Genomic DNA, 22,250 nt, shown 5'->3' with positions numbered 1-22,250 from the left:
TCTCGAAGCATTGTTACTAACTAGACCATTTACAGTGAGATCCATAATGTTTGGGATGAAGACATATTTTTTATTGATTTGGCTCTATACTCCACAATTTTAGATTTGTAATCAAACAATTCCCATGTGGTTAATATACAGATTCTGAACTTTTATTAAAGGTTATTTTTATTTACATGTTTGTTTCACGTCGTAGAAATTACAGCACATTTTATACATAATCCCCCAATTTCAGGCCACTGTAACTGGTGTACAACAGTGGGTGAAAATGATCATACTTTCTTTTCAGCTGTGACTCCATGATCTCCCTAGAATGGTGTGTGTGTGTGTGTGTGTGTGTGTGTGCGGGTGCATGTGTGGTCAGGTAGCTTCAAAAAACAGCTCATTTTCTGTTCAGCTGTTATAACACATGTTATTCATGTAAAGATGAACAACACAAATAGTACGTGAGACGGTAATGAAAATAAATAAATAAATAAATGAATAAATAAATACCATACACTGACACCAATTTATTTCAGTTACATCTCCCACAGATGGCTCACTTGTGCAACTCGGATCAATAACAAGGGAAAAGGCCGGAAGTGTGCAACTCGGAACAATAATAAGGTAGATCCCGGAAGTGTGCAGCTAGCCATCTGAAGAGAACTGGAGGGAGCCGCGAAAATATTCAAGATGATCGTAAATTTGCGACCATAACTTTAATTTTTCTAAAACGCCTCCCTCTTCTGTCCCCAGTTTGCAGCATCTGAACATAGCCGGTAGAATGGATTCAAAAGAACCCCCAACGCATACAGTAGGTATTTGTGTGATAAATCGCTTCGTTTTATCTTGAGTTGTCAAAGTGTATTGCAGAGTCAAGTGCAACGTCGGGTACGTTCATGTCAGTCCCGTGTCAGCTGATGCTGTGTCATGCAAGGTAGTTTGAAAGCGAGCCGCTTTTGTTTTGTATTTTGCTACCTTAACCAACCGGTTCTTTCATTGTGCCATCATGTTTCGATTCCACCTAACGTTAATCTTTTATTTAAAAGCCATCTAACTGTATACATTTATACAACTATCCCGCTAGTTATCTAGCTAACCTTTGCCTTACTGTCCAAATCGCAACTTTAAATTCGACTCGATATGACTTAAGCTATTTAATGCAATAATATTGTAAGCTATCTGGTTTTTGTGTACCTAACGTTATTTAAGTTAGCTAGCAGGCTACGTTCCTATATTGTCCAACAAGTATGCTAGCTTGTCAGTGAATGCATAAACTAGTCCGTGTTATAATATACGTTACTCACTTAGAGTGATGCATTTAACAAAATTTAATAAAGGCAAGGTTAGTTCTGCCATTACACAGTAAAAACAGCTTGCTAAGGAAACGGAGGTGTCTTGAATGGTATGTATCTGCTTTCTTAATGTGGTTTACCAGATTACCTAGACGTAGTCTACAATGGACGATTTTGATACTCAAAACAATTCCAGTTATGTGTCTTTTCCCAGCAATTTTACGGCAGGTAGATAACGTCACAGAAATACCTATTGTGCTAAAAGTGTTAGCAGGGACTGTGGCAACTGCCCATTCCAGGCATTTTTATATGTAATTATATAATTATCTATATTTCTCTTTTCCATGGTCTCTATTTCTCTCCATCACCTTTTCTCTCTCTCTCACACACACAATTTTTAAAATATAAATTTGTCTGCAGATGTTTGGTATATGCCTGTAAGTGCTTTGATTTGTGTTGAAAAGGTCCCTTTAATAGATCCAGCTTAGTCATTTGATGAAGCCCATTCAGGCTTTAATCAAATCTTAAAAATAAAAAAAAAATGCAATCCGACTATATGTTGGGATTGCTGTGCCATATGTGTTCTGACTTTTGTTGTTTTTTTTAATGATTGTTACGCCTTATTCCCTCTCTGCGTAAATCAGAATAACTCCTCTATGGAAATAACTCAGAGTTTGGACGAAGACCCCTTGAATGACGGGCCTCTCATTTCGCCTGAAATCCTGGACTCTGCCATTAAAAAAGAATTCCAGAAGCTTCCGACAAGCTGGGCTGCTTTGCTACTGTCCTTGCTGCATGTGAGTGCACTGTGAATGACATAAACCCAAACTGCTGCTGTCTTTACAACACTGAGTCTTATGACCCGTTGGAAGAGATTGTGTTCTGATGGTGGTTAGTGCATTAATTACACATTACATTCATTTGGCAGACGCTTTTATCCAAAGCGACGTACAATAAGTGCATACCAAAGGTCATTAGAACAACTACAAAACACAGGTACGATAAGGTACAATACTCATTATTTAACAGTTATTCATAGCCATAAACACATTAAGTCCATCAAGACAATGATACAGGGTGCAATAAGTGCTGGATGGAAGTATATGTAACATGAGTGGTACAGGAGGTACATGAAAGAGGGGAATTTAAGTGATCGAAATGATCCGCAGAGTGGTGATAGTTAGTCCAGGTATAGTCTGAAGAGATGCGTCTTCAGGCTACGGTGGAGCGTTCTTGCTCATTAAATCAACGTTTATCTCCATGCCTGAATGAACATTGTATGTGCTAGTAATGGGGTGAGCAGCCGCACTATAGCAAATGAAAGCCACTGAGATATATGGGAATGACTTTTAGTTCCCTTTAATATGAACTTGACTTTTTTTTTACGGTTCTAGAAACAATTTGATATGAGAATCGAACATGAAACCAGTATGATGATTCAGTTTCATTCGAAAATTGAGTGCATCGAAGTGCGCCACCAGAGCTGTGGTCTTTCCTAAGCTGTTTCATAAACGTTCGGTGTGGCCAACCAAACACTTTCACGGAACCTTTCTCTTCCCTCTTTGTTGGCCCATGCCCACAAAATGCATTCTTCATATCCTGTTTGGGTTTTCAGTCACATTGCCTTAGAAAGAATGACCCTTCCCTTTGACCGGTTTCCTAGGTGGCCTTCGTGTGCCTGTCGGCGGCGCTGGCGGTGTACTGCACCATACTGTCGAGTCACCGGAGCCAGTGCCTCAGCCTCCTGCAGGGCCTGGAGAGCCCGACGGTCATCGTGTTCGCCAAAGTGTGCCTGTGGGTCCTGCAGGTGGCGTTCGAGCGCTTCGTCCACCGGCACCACGGCCGCGTGCGGAGCAGGGGCTACCTCCGGTTCTACCGGGCCACCCGAAACCTGAAGACCCTGCCCGTCTACATCCACTCAGCCGGTGAGATTTCTCTCGCTCGCCTGCACGCGTAGCTTAGTGGCGGGGGGGAGGGGGTGTCAGTCGGGAGCAATGGTTAAGGAACTGGTTTGACTCCTGGGTAGGACACTGCCATTGTACCCATGAGCAAAGGTACTCAACCTATATAGACTGCGTTGTTGCTGTTCTCGTTTGTGTTAGTGTTAATCAGTTTAACCTTCAGGGTCCAAGTTGAACTATGCGGTTGTTCCCTGCACTTGGACTGGTACTTCTCTCTAGGGTTTTTGTCATACTTGTTCCTGGTTATGGTTATACACTTTGTTGTACGTCACTCCGGATAAGAGCGTCTGCCAAATGCCTGTAATGTAATGTAATGTAACCTGCATTGCTTCAGCACATATCCAGCTGTATGAATTGATGCAGTGTAAATGCTATGTGAAGAAAAGTTGTGTAAGTCTCTCTGGATAAGAGCGTCTGCTAAACACCTGTAATGTAATGTAAAGTGGACATTGCGTGAAACGGAGGGTGTCAGACTCGCTGGGTGCTCTGGTGTGCCCCCCCCCCGGTCAGAGGCGTTCCAGATGATCCCGTGATAGCCGGGTGAATTGCTCAGTTCCTCTAGTCTCTTAGTTTATATCCTGCGCTGTAGGCAGCGGGAATGGGCCCCACTGCGCCGTCTCTGCTGGCCTTGATCACCCACTGCACACGCTCACTTCATTAGCCAGACAATGTCTTTAAAGCTGTCCGTTTGTGTATTAGGGCCGTTCTGATGCTCCATCTAAATGCAGACGTTCATATTAATGGACCACACTGTGTTGATTGGGCTGGATTTGCCTTAATATCTCTTACAAATGACCGTGACACATAGAATGTACCTCACGGTATCGTCCTCCGGTTGTTTTAAACCATTTTGCCAGGTTGTAATAAGGGCCTACATTTTTCTTAAACAAGGGATGGCCTTGCGTTCAGTGCAGAAGAAGCACGCTTTTTACATTTGTGAGAGATAGCACTTAAATGCTAAAAGTGGCTTTCTTCTTATGTTTTGTATACCTCACTGTATAATTGTCTTCGAACAATTTGTGAGTCAGGTATGTACCTAAAGGGCCATAACGAAGTTAGTGTTTTCCCTGTGCCGCTGAATTTCTGATGTTCACCACACGGGGGCGCCCTCCTCTCATATGAGGAGTGGCACTGCTTCCGTTGACGGATCAAATCCACAACAACCAGAAAATACTTTACCCAAGAAATCCTGACATAGTGTAAAAAAAATTTTTTGCATTCATTTAGAAAAAATCTATAGGAAGTTATATAATTAGCAAGCATTGGCTGTTCTTGTCTACATGAACTAGTGAGTCGTGCACCCCTTGCTTTTTCCAGGAAATATAAAGGAGTGGATTAGAGGTAGCTTGTGGGGTACAGGTGGTAGCTGACTGAGCGTTGGTGTAGGTGAGAGAGAAGGCAGTAATGTCGGGTGTTTTTCTGTAGTTTCTCGGGTGACGGGGCTGTTATGGTTCCCGGGTCACAGGGCTCTGTTGTTTCCCGGGTGATGGGGCTGTTATGTTTCCCGGGTGATGGGGCTCTTGTGTTTTCGCACGTGCACAGGTAATGTCGGGGTGTTGTTTTGTAGTTTCCTGGGTGACGGGGCTCTTGTGGTTTTGCGTGTGCGCAGGTAATGTTGGGGTGCTGTTCTGTCGTTTCCCGGGTAACGGGGCTCTGTAGTTTCCCGGGTGACGGTGCTCCTGTGTCTCGCGCGCTGTGCACAGGGAACGCGGCGGTGCTGATGATCCTCGCCGCCGAGCCTCTGTTACACGGTGTGAAGAACCTCAGCGTGGGGCTCCTCCTGGGGGTGCTGGCCCTGGAGCTGCTCTCTGTGCCCTGCCTGCTGCTGTACTCAGGTGAGGCGCCCCCCAACCCCCCCCCCCCCCCCCCCCCCCCCGCACCCCCCTACCACCCCCCCGCACCCCCACCCCGCTCGCATCACAATGCCCAACGGCCACCAGCTCCATTCACCCCACACTGCGGACCATCAAGCAGCCCCATTCAGCCCAGCTAAGCCCAGCTCAGCTCGGCGCTCTGCACTATTCAGTATTCCACAATTCTCCCCCCTCTCTCTCTCTGTCTCACTCCCTCTCTCTGTCTGTCTCTCCCCCCTTTCTCTGTCTCTCTCTATCTCTCTCTCCCCCTCTCTCTCTGTCTCACCCCTCTCTCTCTATATCTGTTTCTCCCTCTTCCCCCCCTCTCTTACTCTCTCTCTCCCCCCTCTCTTTCTGTCTCTCCCCCATCTCTCCCTCCCTCTTCCCGCCTGGTCCCTCGCTGCTCTCCCTCAGACCCAGATAATGAACCTTGCCCTTGTGAGCGGTAAAGCACAGCAGCTGATAAATCTCGCTGGCTCCTGTCAAACGGCAGTTGATAGAGTGATTTTTAAAAAAATGTATTCTTCGTCGTCGTGGTTGCATGACTCATTTTGACAGCGCTCGCGTTTGATTGACAGAACTGGTCCTGTGGGTTGCTGGGCTGTTCAGCTTCCCCAGAAATGCATGGCTGATTTCACAACACGGATATGTGGAGAACACGGCGAACGGTTGACATAGAGGATACAACTGTAACGCTTAACGCTCGTGTTTATTTTCTGTGTGTGTGTGTATATAGCGTAATGCTGAGATGCACTGCTCTAGTCCTGTAGGGCCGGTGTGTATGCTGGTCTTTGTGTGTTTCTGGACATCATTCCTTCATTTAAGTCCACACACACCTGGTTTTCAAGGCCCAACCTGTCTGCTGATAGACAGACCCTAAGGAAAGGCCCTCCAGGACTGGATCTGGTGTGTAGCGTAACTGTATTTAGTTTATGTGGTGCTTTAATATTCCCAGTGGTAACTCCACCGCACTGCACAGGTGTGTTCTGTAGAGCAGGTAATGGAGGGACGCCGGGGGGCTGAGATAAGGGGGTGGACTCCTTTGAGGAGCGGGGGGGGACCCTTGTCTCGGTCGGATCGTATTCGGCCGTTAGGCCTTGCCCAAGGCAAGCCGGGAACACACTCCACCCTGGGGCGCCTCTGCATTGTCCTCCTGTTTATTGGCATTGTTACTGTAAGAATGCCGGCCTCATTAGAATGTGACTCCTTTCATTCGGTTCCACAGAAACCCCTTCATATCCATCTGAGAGAGAGAGAGAGAATTCCAGCACACTTCCAGCTCAATTTTATCAGGCTGAGAGAAAAGGGTTCTCCCTTTTAGTTTTAGGCATCTGGGCCACACAGTGCTTAAAATTAAGGAGTAATTTATCATTAAAGAGTTGAAGCGTAATTTATCACGGTACAGAACATCTGGTTTTAAGTGGCATTGTTTGGATTTCAGGTCGATGAACGACAGTGGCTCCTTCATTTTTTTGAGTCGTCAAACGCCCGAATCCATTTCTCGTGATGGAGACGTTCTCGGAGGGAAAGAAGAAAAAAAAAACAGAATGAAAATCACTCAGCAGGCCGAGTCGGCGTTAGCGCTCGAAGAAAAATCTCAATTAGCGGCGAGCCCGCGCCAAAGCATTCCAGCCCGGTTGTGTCCGGACGCCACATTTTAAGCATTCCCGGCAGTCCGTGTGGGCAGCGCACGCACGCGGTGTCCGTCGCTGACCCCCCCCACTGACCCCCCCCCATATCGGCCCGTCCGCTGTAGAGCATCAGCTGTCCCCTAAACTCCCCTCTCACCGTCGGCACACACATTCAAACGGCAGGAGCAGAGAGAGCGCTCCGGCCTGCTAAAGTCTCCGGGTCTCCCGGAAGGGAGGCAGTGTGGGCAGGAGGCCTCTGGCCCTTTGAAGTTCTTTTGAAGGTGCGTTTAATGCTAAGAGATGTAGAGTCGTTGTATTCCGTATTCCCTTCATTTAAACATGAATACACACAATTGTAAAGGGCAGCATTAAGATTTCTCACATCAAAGTTTTTTACTGCCTTTTTTTTTTCTTTTATGTTTTTTTTTTTTTTTTTTTTGCAGTGGGGAAGGGAGCGTCTTCAAAGAGCTGATCTCAAAACGAAAGTCTCTTATTTATTGAAGGAGAGGCAGGCAGGCAGGAAAGGAACTGGCTGTGAAATTTATTCGGATGGAAGCGCTTCTCCCCTGACGCTTCTCAGCTCTGCAAAAAAACCTCTGGGGAGGTATTCGTTCAGAGAGCACTCCAGCGCTTGTATACCCACCCAAAAAAAAACACACACACACAAACCCCCCCCCCCCCCCCCCCCAAAAAAAAAAAAAACGGTGAAGTGCTCTTTTCACGAGCGACGAGACTCCGGTTTCAGGCACGGAGACCACCGAGGAATTTAATACCGCGGAGAGAAGACGTCTCGAGCGCCACAGAGGCCCTCCAGATGTCTGGAGCTTTTGTTGGAGGCTGACCGGGAGATGGTGGGGGGGGGGGGGGAGGAGGGGTAGGAGAGAGGAGAGATAGTTTTATCTAAGAGAGGGGGGGGCGGTGCTGGCTCTGGCTGGCCGCAGTGACACGGGAGCGTAAACGCATAAACACTCGAATGCAGGAATTCCACGCCGTTAATGGGAGGTGCTCCTCCAGCAGGATATTTGCACTTAGCTAATGATTGATTGAAGTGGGGCTTTCAGGTGGCAGGTGAAAAATTCAGCCTTCCCCCTGCTTCTCTCCCTCTCTCTCTCCCTCTCTCTCCCTCTCTCTCTCTCTGTCTGTCCCCAATGGTGCTCGCTCTGCAGAACCCAGGCCAGGCTGGAGCACACTTTTTTTCCCCGTTCACTTTCAGTGACACTGGCAGCAAAAAAACGTGTTTATGTCAAACTACATAATTTTATATTTCTATTCATTTATTCTATTTCTCTTGTTATCTTCACTGACAGCCAGTCTGGTGAAGGAGGAACGTAGGACTTTAAATTTAGCATTCGGAAGTGTGGACGAAGGGCGCGGACTTTAGGACTGAATAGAGACTTCAGGCCAGCGCGTATTCCCTATAGCAGCTGCGGTTCAGTGGCAGCCCGATGCACTTTTGATAGCTCACTGACTGGACTGAATTCCCTCAAGCGCAGCAGTTTGTTGCCGATCTGACTGTGCTGATCTAGCCTGTATGCTGATGAATGTGTAATTCAGAAGCAGGGGGATTCAGTTCATGCATTTTAAGAGGTTACACAGAGGGGTATGTAGCGAGGGCCTGGTGCTGATTGCTCATTAGAATGTACTGAGCAGTATGGATGTGATCTGCACCATTCTAATGGACTCATTAGTATGTACTCAGCAGTATGGATGTGATTTGTGCGTTCTAATGAACTCAATAGTATGCAACTATGTGTAATATACTAATGCACTGAGCAGTATGGATGTGACCTGCCCTAGCAGGCTGAGTGCACTGAGCAGTATAGATGGGTTCTGTGTGTAAAATACCCATTAGAATGCACTGAGCAGTATGGATGTGACCTGTGTGTAACATACTCATTAGAATGCACTGAGCAGTATGGATGTGACCTGCCCTAGCAGGCTGAGTGCACTGAGCAGTATAGATGGGTTCTGTGTAGTATACTCATTAGAATGCACTGAGCAGTATAGATGTGACCTGTGCATAATATACTCTTTAGAATGCACTGAGCAGTATAGATGTGACCTGTGCATAATATACTCTTTAGAATGCACTGAGCAGTATGGATGTGATCTGTGTGTAAAATACTCATTAGAATGCACTGAGCGGTATGGATGTGACCTGTGTGTAAAATACTCATTAGAATGCACTGAGCGGTATGGATGTGACCTGTGTATAATATACTCTTTAGAATGCACTGAGCAGTGTAGATGGGTTTTGTGTAGTGTACTCATTAGAATGCACTGAGCGGTATGGATGTGACCTGTGTATAATATACTCTTTAGAATGCACTGAGCAGTATAGATGGGTTTTGTGTAGTATACTCATTAGAATGCACTGAGCAGTATGGATGTGATCTGTGTGTAAAATACTCATTAGAATGCACTGAGCAGTATGGATGGGTTTTGTGTAGTATACTCATTAGAATGCACTGAGCAGTATGGATGGGTTTTGTGTAGTATACTCATTAGAATGCACTGAGCAGTATAGATGGGTTCTGTGTAGTATACTCATTAGAATGCACTGAGCGGTATGGATGTGACCTGCCCTAGCAGGCTGAGTGCACTGAGCGGTATGGATGTGACCTGCCCTAGCAGGCTGAATGCACTGAGCGGTATGGATGTGACCTGCCCTAGCAGGCTGAATGCTTTGGCCGGGGTCTTTGCAGCGCGGGTCTCCTGAAGGATGCCGTCTCCATTCTGGCGGATACGTGAGAAATGCGTCACGTCCGTTTCAAACTGGCCCCTTTCCTCCCGCCCGCAGCTGGTTTACGAGCTTTTAAAGCCGTTTAAAGCCGTCCAAAGCATCCCATTCTTCACATGGGAGGCCCTGTTTCCCTTTATTCACATCGTGTAGAATATTCAGTGTTTGCCAATTGGCCACTTAGTTCCCATTATTTCTCTGTTCTCTCGGCCTGTGTGAGTTTGGGGAGGGCGGTTGGAGGGGGGGAGAGACTGACTCTCTAACGGCTGTTTGACCATTAATCAGGGCAAATAGTGTAATGTGAATTAAGCGCTCCATGGGAAATAACTGTGAAGTTTCAGTTTACCTATCTTTCTCACGCAGCTGTACTGGGCCGTTTGCCTGTGGGTTTTTGGGTGTAGTTTCACTCAGGAAAGACCGAGCCACGTTTCAGCCTGTGCGAGTCCGTCCAGTCTGGACCTTGAGTGAGGGGACAGCGAGAGGTTAGTTTGGGGTTCCTTTAGCGAGTTTGAGGGGTGTATGTCTGCATGCTGTGTCAGAGGGCTGACGCGGGCGACCGTTTTAGGGCTGAGTCTCGTAAGGAGCGCGGGAGGCGGGGTCAAAGTGCGCGACGGCGGTCTGAACGAGCGCGCGTGTGAGGTCATCACCGGCGCGAGGCCTCGGGGGGTACCCCGGTGACGATCGATCAGGAGGCGTCCTGAAGCCACGGCGACCCGGCCTGACCCGGCCCGGCCCTGGCCCGGCCCGGCCCAGACGCTCCGGTCCCCTCGCGCCCACTTCCTGTTTTCAAAGCCGCGGTTCCGAACGCGGCACATCAAACGGGTCGGGTGACGCGCGGCCGCGTTTGAAGCGTCCGGCTCCGTTTTATTTGTTTGCTTTAGGCTAACGGCTCAGACAGGAAGGACCCTCCCCCCCCCTCGGCGTCTTTAAAGGAAGGGCTCTGAACGCCCACCGTCGCCCCTGTAAAAGATTCGTCGGCTGCGTAGCGATTAATCAGCAGCCCAATAAAGAGGGCGCCGTAAAGGCAGCGCGGGCGCAGACGCTGCGGTCAGCGGGGCCATCATCAGCGCGTTAGTCATAAAAGAGAAAAGTGCGAGCAGAGGGGGAGGCTGCGCAGCTGCTGATTGGACGTTTCATTTGTCAGTCAGCTGACCTGGGAAGAGAAGAGTGGTTCAGTCACAGAGCTGCTTAATTAATGAATTCATTCATTAATTCATTCATTCGTTAATTCTCTCTCCCATCTTTTAACATTTAAACCAAGAATTAAACAGCTCAGGACCTGGTTTACCTGAGTTATGCCTCCACACAGGTGCTTTACTCCCGATCAGAACCAGACATTGTATATGAGCAGTTGTCCAGGTGGGTGTTATGGGTGGGCTAGCAGATTTAGCACCTCAGCTGGGTAAAGCTAATATTCCACAGCCAATCATGTTCCACAGATTGGACTCCAAATCCCAGAACCCCTTTGGGGCCAAACATCAGCTTCAGCTTCCCTGCTGTCTCTGGGTGCTGAAGCTGGCTGGTTTACAGCTTCACTCGGTCACGCACACGCTCACATACTCGCCGCTCATCGGCACAATCGGCTTTATCGTTCCCCGGAGGTGGTTTCGACTCGACGGTCTTTGAGTTTCGATAAAGACCTTCGTCCAGGCGCTCCGGAATCCAGCGTGGATCGTTGGTGCGAGGAATGACCTGTGTCTCTCTCCCTCCCTCCTGCGTGTCTCCAGATCAGCGTGAGCTGAAGTGTGAAAGGGAAAGTAAGCGCTGGTAAAATACTCAGAGGTTTTGTGCTTTTTTCCTCTGGATGTACATGACCCCATGTTTATTCTTTATTAAAAATGGCCTGTCTCTTTATCCTGGGATGGGGACGGACTCAGCCCTGATATCAGAGGTGTAGGACCAGGTCAGATCAGATCAGGTAAAAATCTTAATCCCCCCCCCCCCGCCCAGGGGTGTGCCCCCCGCACCGTGACGGATCATTCCACTGGGCTGAGCCCTGGAGAGAGTCAGTAAACATGCCGTGTTTACCAGAGATCCCAGCGGGACTGGGGTGAGCCTGTGGGTGGGGGGAGGGGTCCCGGTGGGGGAGGGGACCCAGTTGGGGTCTGAGGGTCAGCAGTTCCGCAGGGTCACTGTAGCTGACCATCCTTTCCGCAAAGGGAATACAGTGAAATAGCTGTAAATGTGTGGACTTTTGAGGGGAAATGATTGATACACCCTTGCAGCAGTGTTTTAAAATATACGTATAAATTGCAGTGTCTGAAATTAGCAATCATTTGCATATTTGCGCATAGGTTTTTCGGTTGCAGTACCTGGCTAATAGATTTTCTGTGATTGTATTTTGAATGTATTCCGCTTGTCTGTGAGGGAGTTGTTATGTCGTGTCCCACAGATATGAGATCAATTCTTGCCAGTGAGACTTATTACCGCATCAGCGGAGTGTTTACCTGCATTGTGAGCTCACAGCGATTGAGTCGCGCTCCGTATGGAGCGGAGCCGGCCGTGCGCGTGTGGGCTAGGGTTAGTGTGTCTGTGTCTGTGTCATCGGTGTTCAGGGTGAACTCTCTTCCTCCAGTCAGGGTGCAGAACTTCAACAGAGAGAGGCCGGAGCCCGACGTCAGCCAGGAGGAGCGATCGCACGGTTACCCCGGCAACGCCCATCCCCTCTGCACAGAGACCGGATTCAGGTGCGTTTCCCATCACCCTTTGCTTCCGGGGGGAGGGGGCGGGGCTACGTGAGGGCTGGGGTGTGGATGCAGCCAGGCCCCGTGTTCTGCTGAACGAGTTGCTAACACAACGTTGTGAAGGATGACACTGTGACCCTACGGCAACAGTATCCTGCGGCAACAATACTCTGCGGCAGCGGTACCCTGTGCCAACGTACCCGGCAGCAATGGCACCCTGCCGCAGCGGTACTCTATGGCAACGTTTCCTCGTGGCAACAGTTCCTTGTGGCTACGGTGCCCCATGGCAACCGTACCCCACGGCAACCGTACCCCACGGCAACCGTACCCCACGGCAACAGTTCCTGGACTCTCCGGGTCCTGCAGATTAGCTTTGTCTCTCTGAATGCTAAAGTAGCCTGTGCAGACGCCCTTTGAGCTCAGGCTCATCTGTGTTAATGGAGCCGAATACCGGAGAGGATTAGCAATTAAGGGACGGAGGCAGAGCAAATTGAGACTGACCACCAGAGCCAGGCCTGCGCTAAGTTCACTGAGACATTAAGATTATGGCGGCCATGGACCATGCATCGCGCTCATATCAGAATTGGAAACAGCAAGCGAATGTCTGGCGGTGGGTTGGTCCGTGAAGTTTTCGTGGTCTTGTCATAGCAGTGAGAAGGTCACATGATGGATGGTGGCAGAGCATTGTGGGATAGCCCACTGAATGTAATAGAACACCGCCATGTTTCTGGAAAGCCAGTGGAAGCCCTCTGAGTGGCTGCTTATCTCTTTAAAGAGCCACCTTATGTGACTTTAGTGCTGACTAAGCCTGTACACTGCATAGCATTAGCAGGAAAGACATACTTTAAAAAGCAGGAGAGAAGCACACCCCTCACATTTGGGGTTGGGGGGGTGGGGGTGAACCTGCTTGGGGCAGCATGGCAGCCCCTCTCTCGCCCGAGGGTGGGTGTGAAAATGCCTTTTTCTTCCATTCTCTCTTTCTCATGGATAAAACGGGCTAAGTGAAGTGGGCCGCTCTAATTGGCTCTTCCTGCATTCCAGCCTGGGGAGGGGTCGGTCCTGCCCTCCCAGCGTATTCGGAATGTTGGCGCATATCTCTGTTGTCTTAATTTATTTGTGTGTGTTTGTGTGTGAGTGTGTGTGTGTGTGTGTCTGTGTCTGGAGGGCTTATTAATCTTATCATTTGTACTTCACACACAGCTCGCATGCCCCTGAGCCGCTCTTTATTGCACGCGGGCGCATTTTAGGAAACTGGAGTAACGACGCCGTTTCGCAGCGTCGGCCTTGAGCGCCATCTCCGACGCCTTTGTGCTCCGCCTGGCCAATTCCTGACATTGTGCGTTAAATGACAATAAAATAAAATAAAATAGAATAGAATAAAATAGAATGGAATAGAACAGAACAGAATAGAATAGAATTGAATAAAATAGAATGACATTTCTTTGGACCTTGTGCATTTACACCAGGCCCAGGAACTCGTCCCGTTTAATCCTCTGTGTTTGGACGTATGGGCTTTTTTCTTTTCTTTTTTCTTTTTTTTTTCTGTCTGTCTCTCAAAATGTTTGCACTGTTAGGCTTGCCTGCAATCTCCCAAAGGGCCTGGGTGCTTTCCTCCCTCTGTTTTCTCTGCCCCTTCTGAGAGAGGCTGGAGGGCCAGTACCGCCGCCCCCGTGGCTGACCCGCCACGGCGTGATTAACATCTACAAAGGGGATGAGGCCGTTTGAAGGATAACATCTTACAAAGCACCCAATAGACGCTCTTTGGGCAGCGCAAACGGCTTTCAGGGGTCTGTTTCCTGTGTCCAAACTCAACGTTTCCAATCCGAAGCGGCGTGGATACCCCCCAATGCATCACAGTGTATTGCGATTAAACGCGTAGTCTGGCTTTCTGTGTGGATGTATTGTAGACTAATTTTTACGTATGTTTTTTGTGTGGGAATCGTGTGGAATTTTAAAGGCCTAAAATCACTGCTTCGAAGTGTTAGTTGTATTAACTGGTGATGGGTTTTGTGCGGAGTTCAGTTTTTAATGCGTACGGGCCTCTCTCCCTCTGTGCGTCTCCAGGGACGGCTCAAATCTGGAAGACGTCGTGGAGAAGCAGGCGGACTTGATCGAGTACCTGCAGCAGCACAACACCCTGCTGAGCAAGAGGATTCTGTCCCTGACCAGCCAACAGATGAGGGAGTAGGGGGTCATGTGACTGCGAGGGGGAGGGGACTCATGCATGTATGTATGTATGTATATGTGCGTATGTTGTTTTATTGCCAAGTGAGTACGCCGCCTGCACGTTTCGCTTTTCCGAAAATCGAAACGCTTCGCCGCACGTGCGTCGCTTTGTGTCTTGTGTGCGGCGCGTTTTAAGTGACGTCGAATCCTCGCGGCGCTGAGGCCGGTGTCTGTGGAAACGCGCGCTGTTGCGCTGGAATATGAATTCAGTCGTGCTGAAGTTAAGTTAAGTTGAGGCCAAAGTGCGAGCAGGACGTGGCTGAATGATTAGCTGAAGGGAAAAGTGTTTTATTTGTGTGTAATGACCCCAAGCGTCCTTTAATTAGTCATGTGAACAGAACCTGAGAAATCTGGAATAATAAAACGTCCTTTGACCCTCACGCACAAGCATGAACACACACGCGCACACACACGCACGTGTGCCCACACACACACACACTCACGCACACACACATGCACGCGCCCTCACGCACACACACACACATACACACACACACACACGCGGGCATGGGCGCAGACCCTCACCCGCATTCAAAAAAATCAAACGGAAAGTCAGAAGAGCGGAAAAAACACAATATCTCTGTCGTGAGAAAGTGGGAATTTTTTCACTTCGTGAATAAAATGATTATCGCTTAGACTGATGCTGCTGTTTAACGTAATGAAATTCCGGGAATGTAGTCCCAGTTTCACGCACTGATGTCCAGACTGATGGTTAAGAAACTGTCATTTTGTCAGAATAGTGTTGAAAATGGGGGGGGGGGGGGGGGGGGGGGAGCACTGTAAGGATCAGCACAAACACTGCGAACAAAGAAACAGGCTTTATCAGGCACTGTGAAACTCACACAGAGAGAGAAAAGAAAGCTATGAGGGCCTAACTGAGTTTTTTGTCTGTTTTGTGTTGTCCCTAAAAAATCATTTTTAAGATTCAGAACGTTGCCTCTGTTCAGTCTAACAGCAGAGCTTGTAATAAAAAATTAATAAACAACACAAAATAACTGAAAATAACACAAATACAAGCATTACTGGAGTTTATTTTTCTTTTATTGTCGTTTTATTTTTTTCATTTCAAAAGTGTTATTTGTTTGCTTTTGTGCAGTTCTGTCTGCTTAGAGTCTAGCTAACGCTGTTTGAAATACTGCTGGTCTCATGTCTAATGTAATCCTTAATTATTGAAAAGGTTCTGTTCCTAATTTTTTTTTTATTACTGCCGACCACTTGATGAAAATGTACAGTGTATCTAGTGTATCTATATTTGTAATTATGTACTTACGTCTCTACTCAGGGTCATTGTGGACTTTGAATTATGTTTTTCTGGATTTCAAAGCATGTTTTTTGTATAATAAATCTTGAATTAACTTGTTTACTCATACTTTTTTTGTACATTGTCTGAATAAAGTTGTTTGGTGGAAGGATTTTTCCTGGTGGATTTATAAAATTGTATTTAGGATCGAACAGCACATAAATCCGTGTTTTTTTTTCAGGAGATAATACTCACAATTGCTTGGTCTCTACACAGTAAAATGTTAATTTAGCTCAGAGTTTATACAAGTTGAAGAAGGAGCAAATGTACACTATAGGAGCTGAACGCTTATAAAACTGAACGGTTTTAAACTGACAATAAAATTACCATGTGAGACGGCGTAACTCGGAAAATAAGATGTTGACATTCTCAAGTATTTCTGGTTGGTGGCAAGAACCTCACGTACTGGTGACTACTAATGCTTTCACCTCAAACGTTTAACAGAATCATGACGTTCCAAAACCATCGACACCTGCCCCATCGCGGGGGGAAAAAAGATCAAAGCGGGTATCAAAAGAGTATATGCATTTATTAAAATGACATCAATAAAACATTTCAAGTGCGTTACTTACATATAAACACATTTATATTGGAGTTTCGTGAAACGGTTAACCATATATTGCCTGAATGATTCCGTTACATTTCCCTGCAAAATCTGATGGTATAAATGATGGACAGCACCACATCAGTCTTTATAAATGGACTGCAAACTGCATTATTGACCTTGTCGCATACTTGACTATTCCAATGTCAATATGTATTCCTGCATGCATTTCTGCGTCAGTCACAAGAACAATATAATTATTTTTATGCAATGGCAAAACCTTTTGTTTTGTGTAGCCTAAATAGCCTACAGTATGTGACATAGGCTACTGAAGGAATCAGCTAAATTTTTACCATCACTTCTCACATGAAGTTACTTATGGTTGCAGAAATGTATTCTAGTATGTAGTATGATGGTGCAATATAATCTATATAATCTTGACAGCCATCATCTTTACGTGAATGCAATCACGTAAGCAATCACAATAGCTAAAAATAGGTATATAGGCTACGGTGGTCCGTGGCAGTTGTATTTCTTGTATGTTAAATAGCTTATTATATTAAAGTGTGCAGCGCGGGAAGCCTTCCGTCCAGATAGCTCAATCAATGTGCATTAAATAGTCATATGTTGTTTATAAATGGAAATCTTGCATGTTTTTCTTTTTTTTGCATGAGTAACACATGCTGCGGCTCGGCAGCGCGTGACAGCGGTAGACAATGCTCTGCCCCATTTCCTCGCGCCTTTGGTGGTAAGATAAAACTTCAACCGGAAGTTCTCCCTGGAGATCGTTGTCACGGCCTCCCGTCATTTTAGCCTTTTCCGCCGTTCGCTGGATCTCCAGTGTGGACTACCTGGAAGAAGAGATTTGCGTTTAACGAAAAAACTTCAAAGGCAGGTAACGTTACAGTTGTCGCCAATAGTTTATATGGTCTAATTTTAGCTTCCCCGAAGTGTTGTAACCATGTTTTCTGTTGAGAAGCGCCGAGCAGCCTCGCCCTTTTGCTGTTGCTTACACGGCTTTGCATAATAGACACGTCGCCGTCGCAACCTTTTTTAATAGCTATTTCAAACAGTTCCGTTTAAAAAATGTTGTTTTGCTGAGTGGAGTTTTTCTAAGAGCAACCATCCCCCCATTGGAGTGGGATGAGTAGGGTCAAGCAAGGCCGAAGGCAGCGAGTGACCCGCACTTATATCTCACAAGTATGGGGGGAAACACAAACACAAAATGAATTTATTTGTTATTACAATGCACAAAACTAATAGGCTATCTCTGGGGATAACAGCCGAGCAATCCCATTTGAACACACGGGAATAGCCTATAACACCAGTTTGGCAAACGATTGTATCAATATTTTCGGAATAAACAGTCATCTTAAATGCACAGCTACAACCCCATAGGCCTACTCGGTAGGTTACTCCCGCTTATTGCAGTTTTCTGAGAGACAACAGCTGTAGTTGAACCGATTTAGCATTTCGCGCCTCACACCCACGCGCCGCAGGTCCTCTGACCCTGTCTAAATGTGTCCGGGAGATCAACGTACGTGGTGTAATTAACCCGGGACCCGGCAATAAAAAAGCAACGGCCTGCAGGAGTTTGTTTTCTGTTTTTAGTTGCGTTTTATTGTGAGATAACAGATGGTAACCTTTGCCTTGCACTGCGCAGCTTGGAAACGGTCCCAGTCGCTAACTTCCTAAATCCTCCTTCAATACGAGGAGGGCTGAGAGAACACAGCACCCTAGGGGACCAACAAGGCTCTGGAAAAAAAAAACCCTCCTGTAATTAGTCTCCCTGTTATAAATGTGAATATTTGTCTACTATTTAGGTCACCATACATAGCCTATGTAGAGGGGATAATGCAGCATTCGTCTGATATAAGGGACTTGCAGATGATTAATCTTATTTGCCCACCTGCATTGGGTAATAGTTCGGCTGTTTGGCACACTAAAAAGCCGTTATTCTAACAAACTTCGCGCTAATTAGTTTTGGGGGAATCCTACGCTAAGCTGATGCAGCATTCTTTTCCCTTGCAAGTTGCCTTGGAGTTAGGGGTGGCATCTTGCAGCCTATATTGTTATTACGGTCGATGGAGTAAAGACGTCTTTTGAAGGCTTTCAATGTAGAACCGGTGGAAGCGCACAGCTGCGGTTTGCCCGTGGGAAGTTTAACGGCTTTTCTGGCCTTAACAAGGGTATGAGTTATGGTCAGCGGCGGGCTCCGCAGAGGCCCCAGGAAATGGAGACACGCCCTCGTGGTCCGTTCGTTTCACGGGTGAAGTCATCTTTGAGGTGACCGGCGCTTTTGGCCGAGGTTTCGACATTTCGAGAATATCGTTCTAAATAAGGGTAGTCGTTCGAAGCCCTAGCTGTCAGTCAAAACGCGTAACTTATTCTGTGGCGTTCTGGTCGACTCTAAGCAGAACTTAATCCTTTAAGGTCAACAAATCCTTTTGCTTGATGGCTTTAAAAGTTTCCTTTCACTGCATTTCTTAGTGAAAATGACTGGCCATTACTGCTTTCATGTAAGGATTGACCCATACTAGAATATTCTTTCACTGTCTTGATCTCATAACTTTTAGTGTTTGGCTCAGATATTCACATCAGTTATATTTCTGCACGCAAGACAACATTTCTTTGCAAGAGAGGAAAGCAGAGGTCTACAGGGACTAAAGTCGCCTAAGAGGATGTTGCTGTTGCAGTGGCTCGGGGGAGGAGGAGACATATCGGCGACGGAATGAGGTGATATTTTTCATGCCCCCTGGGGATTGTGGGTAATGTGTTTATGCAGATGGAGCTCTTACCTCAGGGGAACGGCACTCGGGAGTGGAGGTGCATGCACCTCCTGGACGCACACAGGTGTCTGTAGTACTTGCGTCTCAGATTCAGGAAGTCTGCAGGAAAGCACACAGGAGACATGCCCTCAATTTTTTTGCTGTACAGCTAAACCAAGCACGCACACACACACACTTGCACACGCATGCAAGCACACACACACACACAGATGCACACACGCTCGCATACGCACGCAAGCACACACACACTGGCCTACGCATGCAAGCACACACAAGCGCACTCTCACACACACACACACACACACACACACACACACACACACAAAGAAAAAAGTTCCCTGTGAATTTATAATGTATTCAGCCTGGAACCAAATGGAAACTCTGGGCTTTAACTTGTTGACTAAGAGGTTCCGCACAACTGCGCATAAATTTGTAATATCGGGATGCACCGAGGCGTGTCTTTGCTCTTCCGAAATGTGGTGGCCCCTTCCGCACGGCCTTCATTTTAGATGAAGAAGTGGCCCACCTTGTGTGCAGAACAGATCTGTATGCAACAAGCGAAACCTGCCCGTATCACATATTCTTCACCTCTGACTGGGCAGAGTTATAAATGACTGGATCAGTGCAGAATTTTACTTCATACATCAGAGAATGCCATATATATATATATATATATATATATACACACACACACACACACAGAGTTGAAGAAACAATTCAAAGTTTAAAGCGAGTGGCCATTTAAAAAAGTCCAGTAAGCTGTATTATTTAAGGTCCCTAATTACATTTTAAAGTATAAAGCAAGAGAGTATTCAGAAATGCTATTTAAAAAATAAAAAAAATAAAATCTTTCATCTACATTCAGCTAAATTGTACTGGCTGATTCTTTTATTGTGAAGGATGAACATTTCTACCTGCTGGCCAATATAACAATTAAGTTTTCATCTGATAGCAGTGGAGCTGCCTCCTTCCAATAAACAGCAATTAGAGGCCGTTTCTGAAGAATTGCCACAAAAGGGGACTACAGGAAGAGATAACGACTCGGAGCGTTTTATTACTGGAAACAAAATAAAAGAACATATTGAAATGCTCAGATAAGAAGGTTATGTTTTGTTGGAAGTTAGACACTGGGAGCTGTTCCCCATGACTAGATGTTACGGATCAGCTAACATCACAGCTAAAGATTTATAAACATCCAAGAGGGCCGATATTATGGGAAACGCAATTTTGATTTACATTCCAGAAGCTCTCAGAGAAATCTCCCTTTGAGGTTCTAGAACACCAGCGCCAGGCAGCTTATCTAGTCAGCTGACCCGTGACCTCACAAATCAAGCCGAGAAATCGAACCAGCGGGAGAAGTGTTTGAAATGTTAGCGTGAATGAAAGCAAATCCGCAGTTTTTCCCATTCTGGACGGGTGGGAAAGCTGTGAAGCTGAACAGGGACGTTCGCGTCGCAAAACGTAAATACAGTTGAAGTAAACATTTGAATTTAGGGTTGGAATTCTGATTTCGGAAATTCTTTGAAATCTGTGAACCGTGCTGAATGTTTATGCTGTTTTTTTCTTCTTCTCCTGTGTCATTCTTCAAAAAGTTACACATTTTCATAAACTGCCCCTGATTACGCTTTTTAAAGAAGTTTTTTGAGAAGTCAAACCAGTAAAAAATACAAAACACACTACACTTAACCTTAGATCTGACTTCACAGAGTTAACAATGCTGTGAAATTGTGAGAAATAATCGCACGCACACACACCCACCCACACACGTACAAATAATCAAACTCCGAATAGTGCAATGATTGAAATAATTTCTATAATGACCGTTTGTAATGCGCTCTCTGAAGTGATTCTCCATCAGAATCACGTTGTTCCAAACAGCAGGAGCGTACTCTCAGAGCTGACCTCATGCCAGTGCTTACTTTTACAGAAACCCGCTCCCCATAAATAACGGACATTTCTGAACCCCCCCGCTATCTGTGAGGCCAAACGCACGGGATTGGCGGATGGATTTCGCGTGCACGTACCTGGCTTGTGGCCCTGGACCAGGAGGAGGGTGATGAGGAGGAGCAGGAGGACGAAGAGCAGCTTCTGTAATCTCATTTCGGCGCGTGTGTGTGGCGTGGGTTTCGCGGAGAGCCTGGACTGAGGTCGGGGATGCGTGGAGACGGAGGAGAGGCAGAGAAAATCCTCCAGAGTTTCCCCCGGTGCGCAAGCTCACGGTTCACAAATGCACAGGCTCTGCTTGCTCTGCTCCAGAGTTAAAGATCGCTCAGTCTCTGCTTGCTCTGCTCCAGAGTTAAAGATCGCACAGTCTCTGCTTGCTCTGCTCCAGAGTTAAAGATCACAGTCTCTGCTTGCTCTGCTCCAGAGTTAAAGATCACAGTCTCTGCTTGCTCTGCTCCAGAGTTAAAGATCACAGTCTCTGCTTGCTCTGCTCCAGAGTTAATGATCACATCAGGAGAATTAGTGCTCAGGGTGGGGGGCCTGTGGGTATCCCTCTTTTTTCTTCTTCTTGTGAGTTCCAACTCCACAGAGTATAAACCTGGCACCCTCCTCTTTTTTCTTCCTTTCCTTCTTTTCTTTTGCTTGTGTCCCCCTTCAGAGACACCAAATTTTCTTTCTTTTCTTTTTTTTTTTCTTTAAAAAAGGCACTTAGAAGAATTTCACCATGTCGACACCAATTGTCCCGTCCGTGGATGAGTGAGAAAGACCTCCGCAACAATGCAGCAGCTGTCAGTCCCCTCTTTTTTATACTGCAGGAGAGAGGGAGGGAGAGAGAGAGAGAGAGGGAGGGGTATGTAAAACAGAGAGGGGGGGGTGGGTCCCCAACCCCCCCCCCCCCCCCCCCCCCCCCCCAACACACACCCCCTATTTACAAATGTGAAACTTTGCATTGCACATATTGACCCCACATGTATAAGACAATGCAGCCAACAGGAAGCCCCAACCCCCTGCCCCCCTGTCCTCTCTCCCCTCTCCTTGCACCCCTCCCCCCCCACCCCCCAAGCCCACTTTGTTTTGTGCATGGCTAATTTGACCCCCCCCGGCAGACCCTGGCCACTAGCTCGGCTGAATGGGAGGTAAACTGGCTGCAAAGTGGCGGCCATTGGCGAAGCTGTTTAGCTTAATGAGAGGCTATTGTGCCCGGCTGTGGTCTCTCCTGGTGCACTGGAGCCCCTGAGTGTGGGGTCTCCTGTGTGCTGGTGCATCTGGATCCTGTACACCCAAAAACACTGTGTGTTTGG

At 46.9% G+C, this 22,250-nt stretch overlaps 2 protein-coding genes and 1 long non-coding RNA gene across 3 annotated transcripts; 2 read left to right on the top strand and 1 right to left on the bottom strand.

Moving 5' to 3' along the window:
• The first annotated feature begins 599 nt into the window (after positions 1–599).
• tmem192 (transmembrane protein 192) lies at positions 600–15,128 on the top strand. The gene is made up of 6 exons (XM_035420070.1): positions 600–796; positions 1,922–2,074; positions 2,941–3,202; positions 4,942–5,073; positions 12,038–12,149; positions 14,211–15,128. Exons 1-6 carry the CDS (start codon positions 767–769, stop codon positions 14,332–14,334), a joined length of 813 nt encoding a protein of 270 aa, XP_035275961.1. The 5' UTR covers positions 600–766; the 3' UTR covers positions 14,335–15,128.
• A 1,849-nt stretch (positions 15,129–16,977) lies between these two features.
• apela (apelin receptor early endogenous ligand) lies at positions 16,978–21,773 on the bottom strand. The gene is made up of 3 exons (XM_035417262.1): positions 21,030–21,773; positions 19,015–19,104; positions 16,978–17,067 (listed from the first exon to the last, which is right to left on the bottom strand). Exons 1-2 carry the CDS (start codon positions 21,103–21,105, stop codon positions 19,016–19,018), a joined length of 165 nt encoding a protein of 54 aa, XP_035273153.1. The 5' UTR covers positions 21,106–21,773; the 3' UTR covers positions 16,978–17,067; position 19,015.
• On the top strand, positions 16,982–20,993 carry LOC118227116. The gene is made up of 3 exons (XR_004765174.1): positions 16,982–17,111; positions 18,837–18,952; positions 20,933–20,993. It is a non-coding gene; the product is annotated as an uncharacterized LOC118227116 (long non-coding RNA).
• Positions 21,774–22,250: the final 477 nt, after the last annotated feature.

Source organism: Anguilla anguilla, chromosome 5 (assembly GCF_013347855.1).
Source record: "Anguilla anguilla isolate fAngAng1 chromosome 5, fAngAng1.pri, whole genome shotgun sequence".
Classification (NCBI taxonomy): domain Eukaryota; kingdom Metazoa; phylum Chordata; class Actinopteri; order Anguilliformes; family Anguillidae; genus Anguilla; species Anguilla anguilla.
This window is presented reverse-complemented; position numbering and strand designations above follow the sequence as displayed.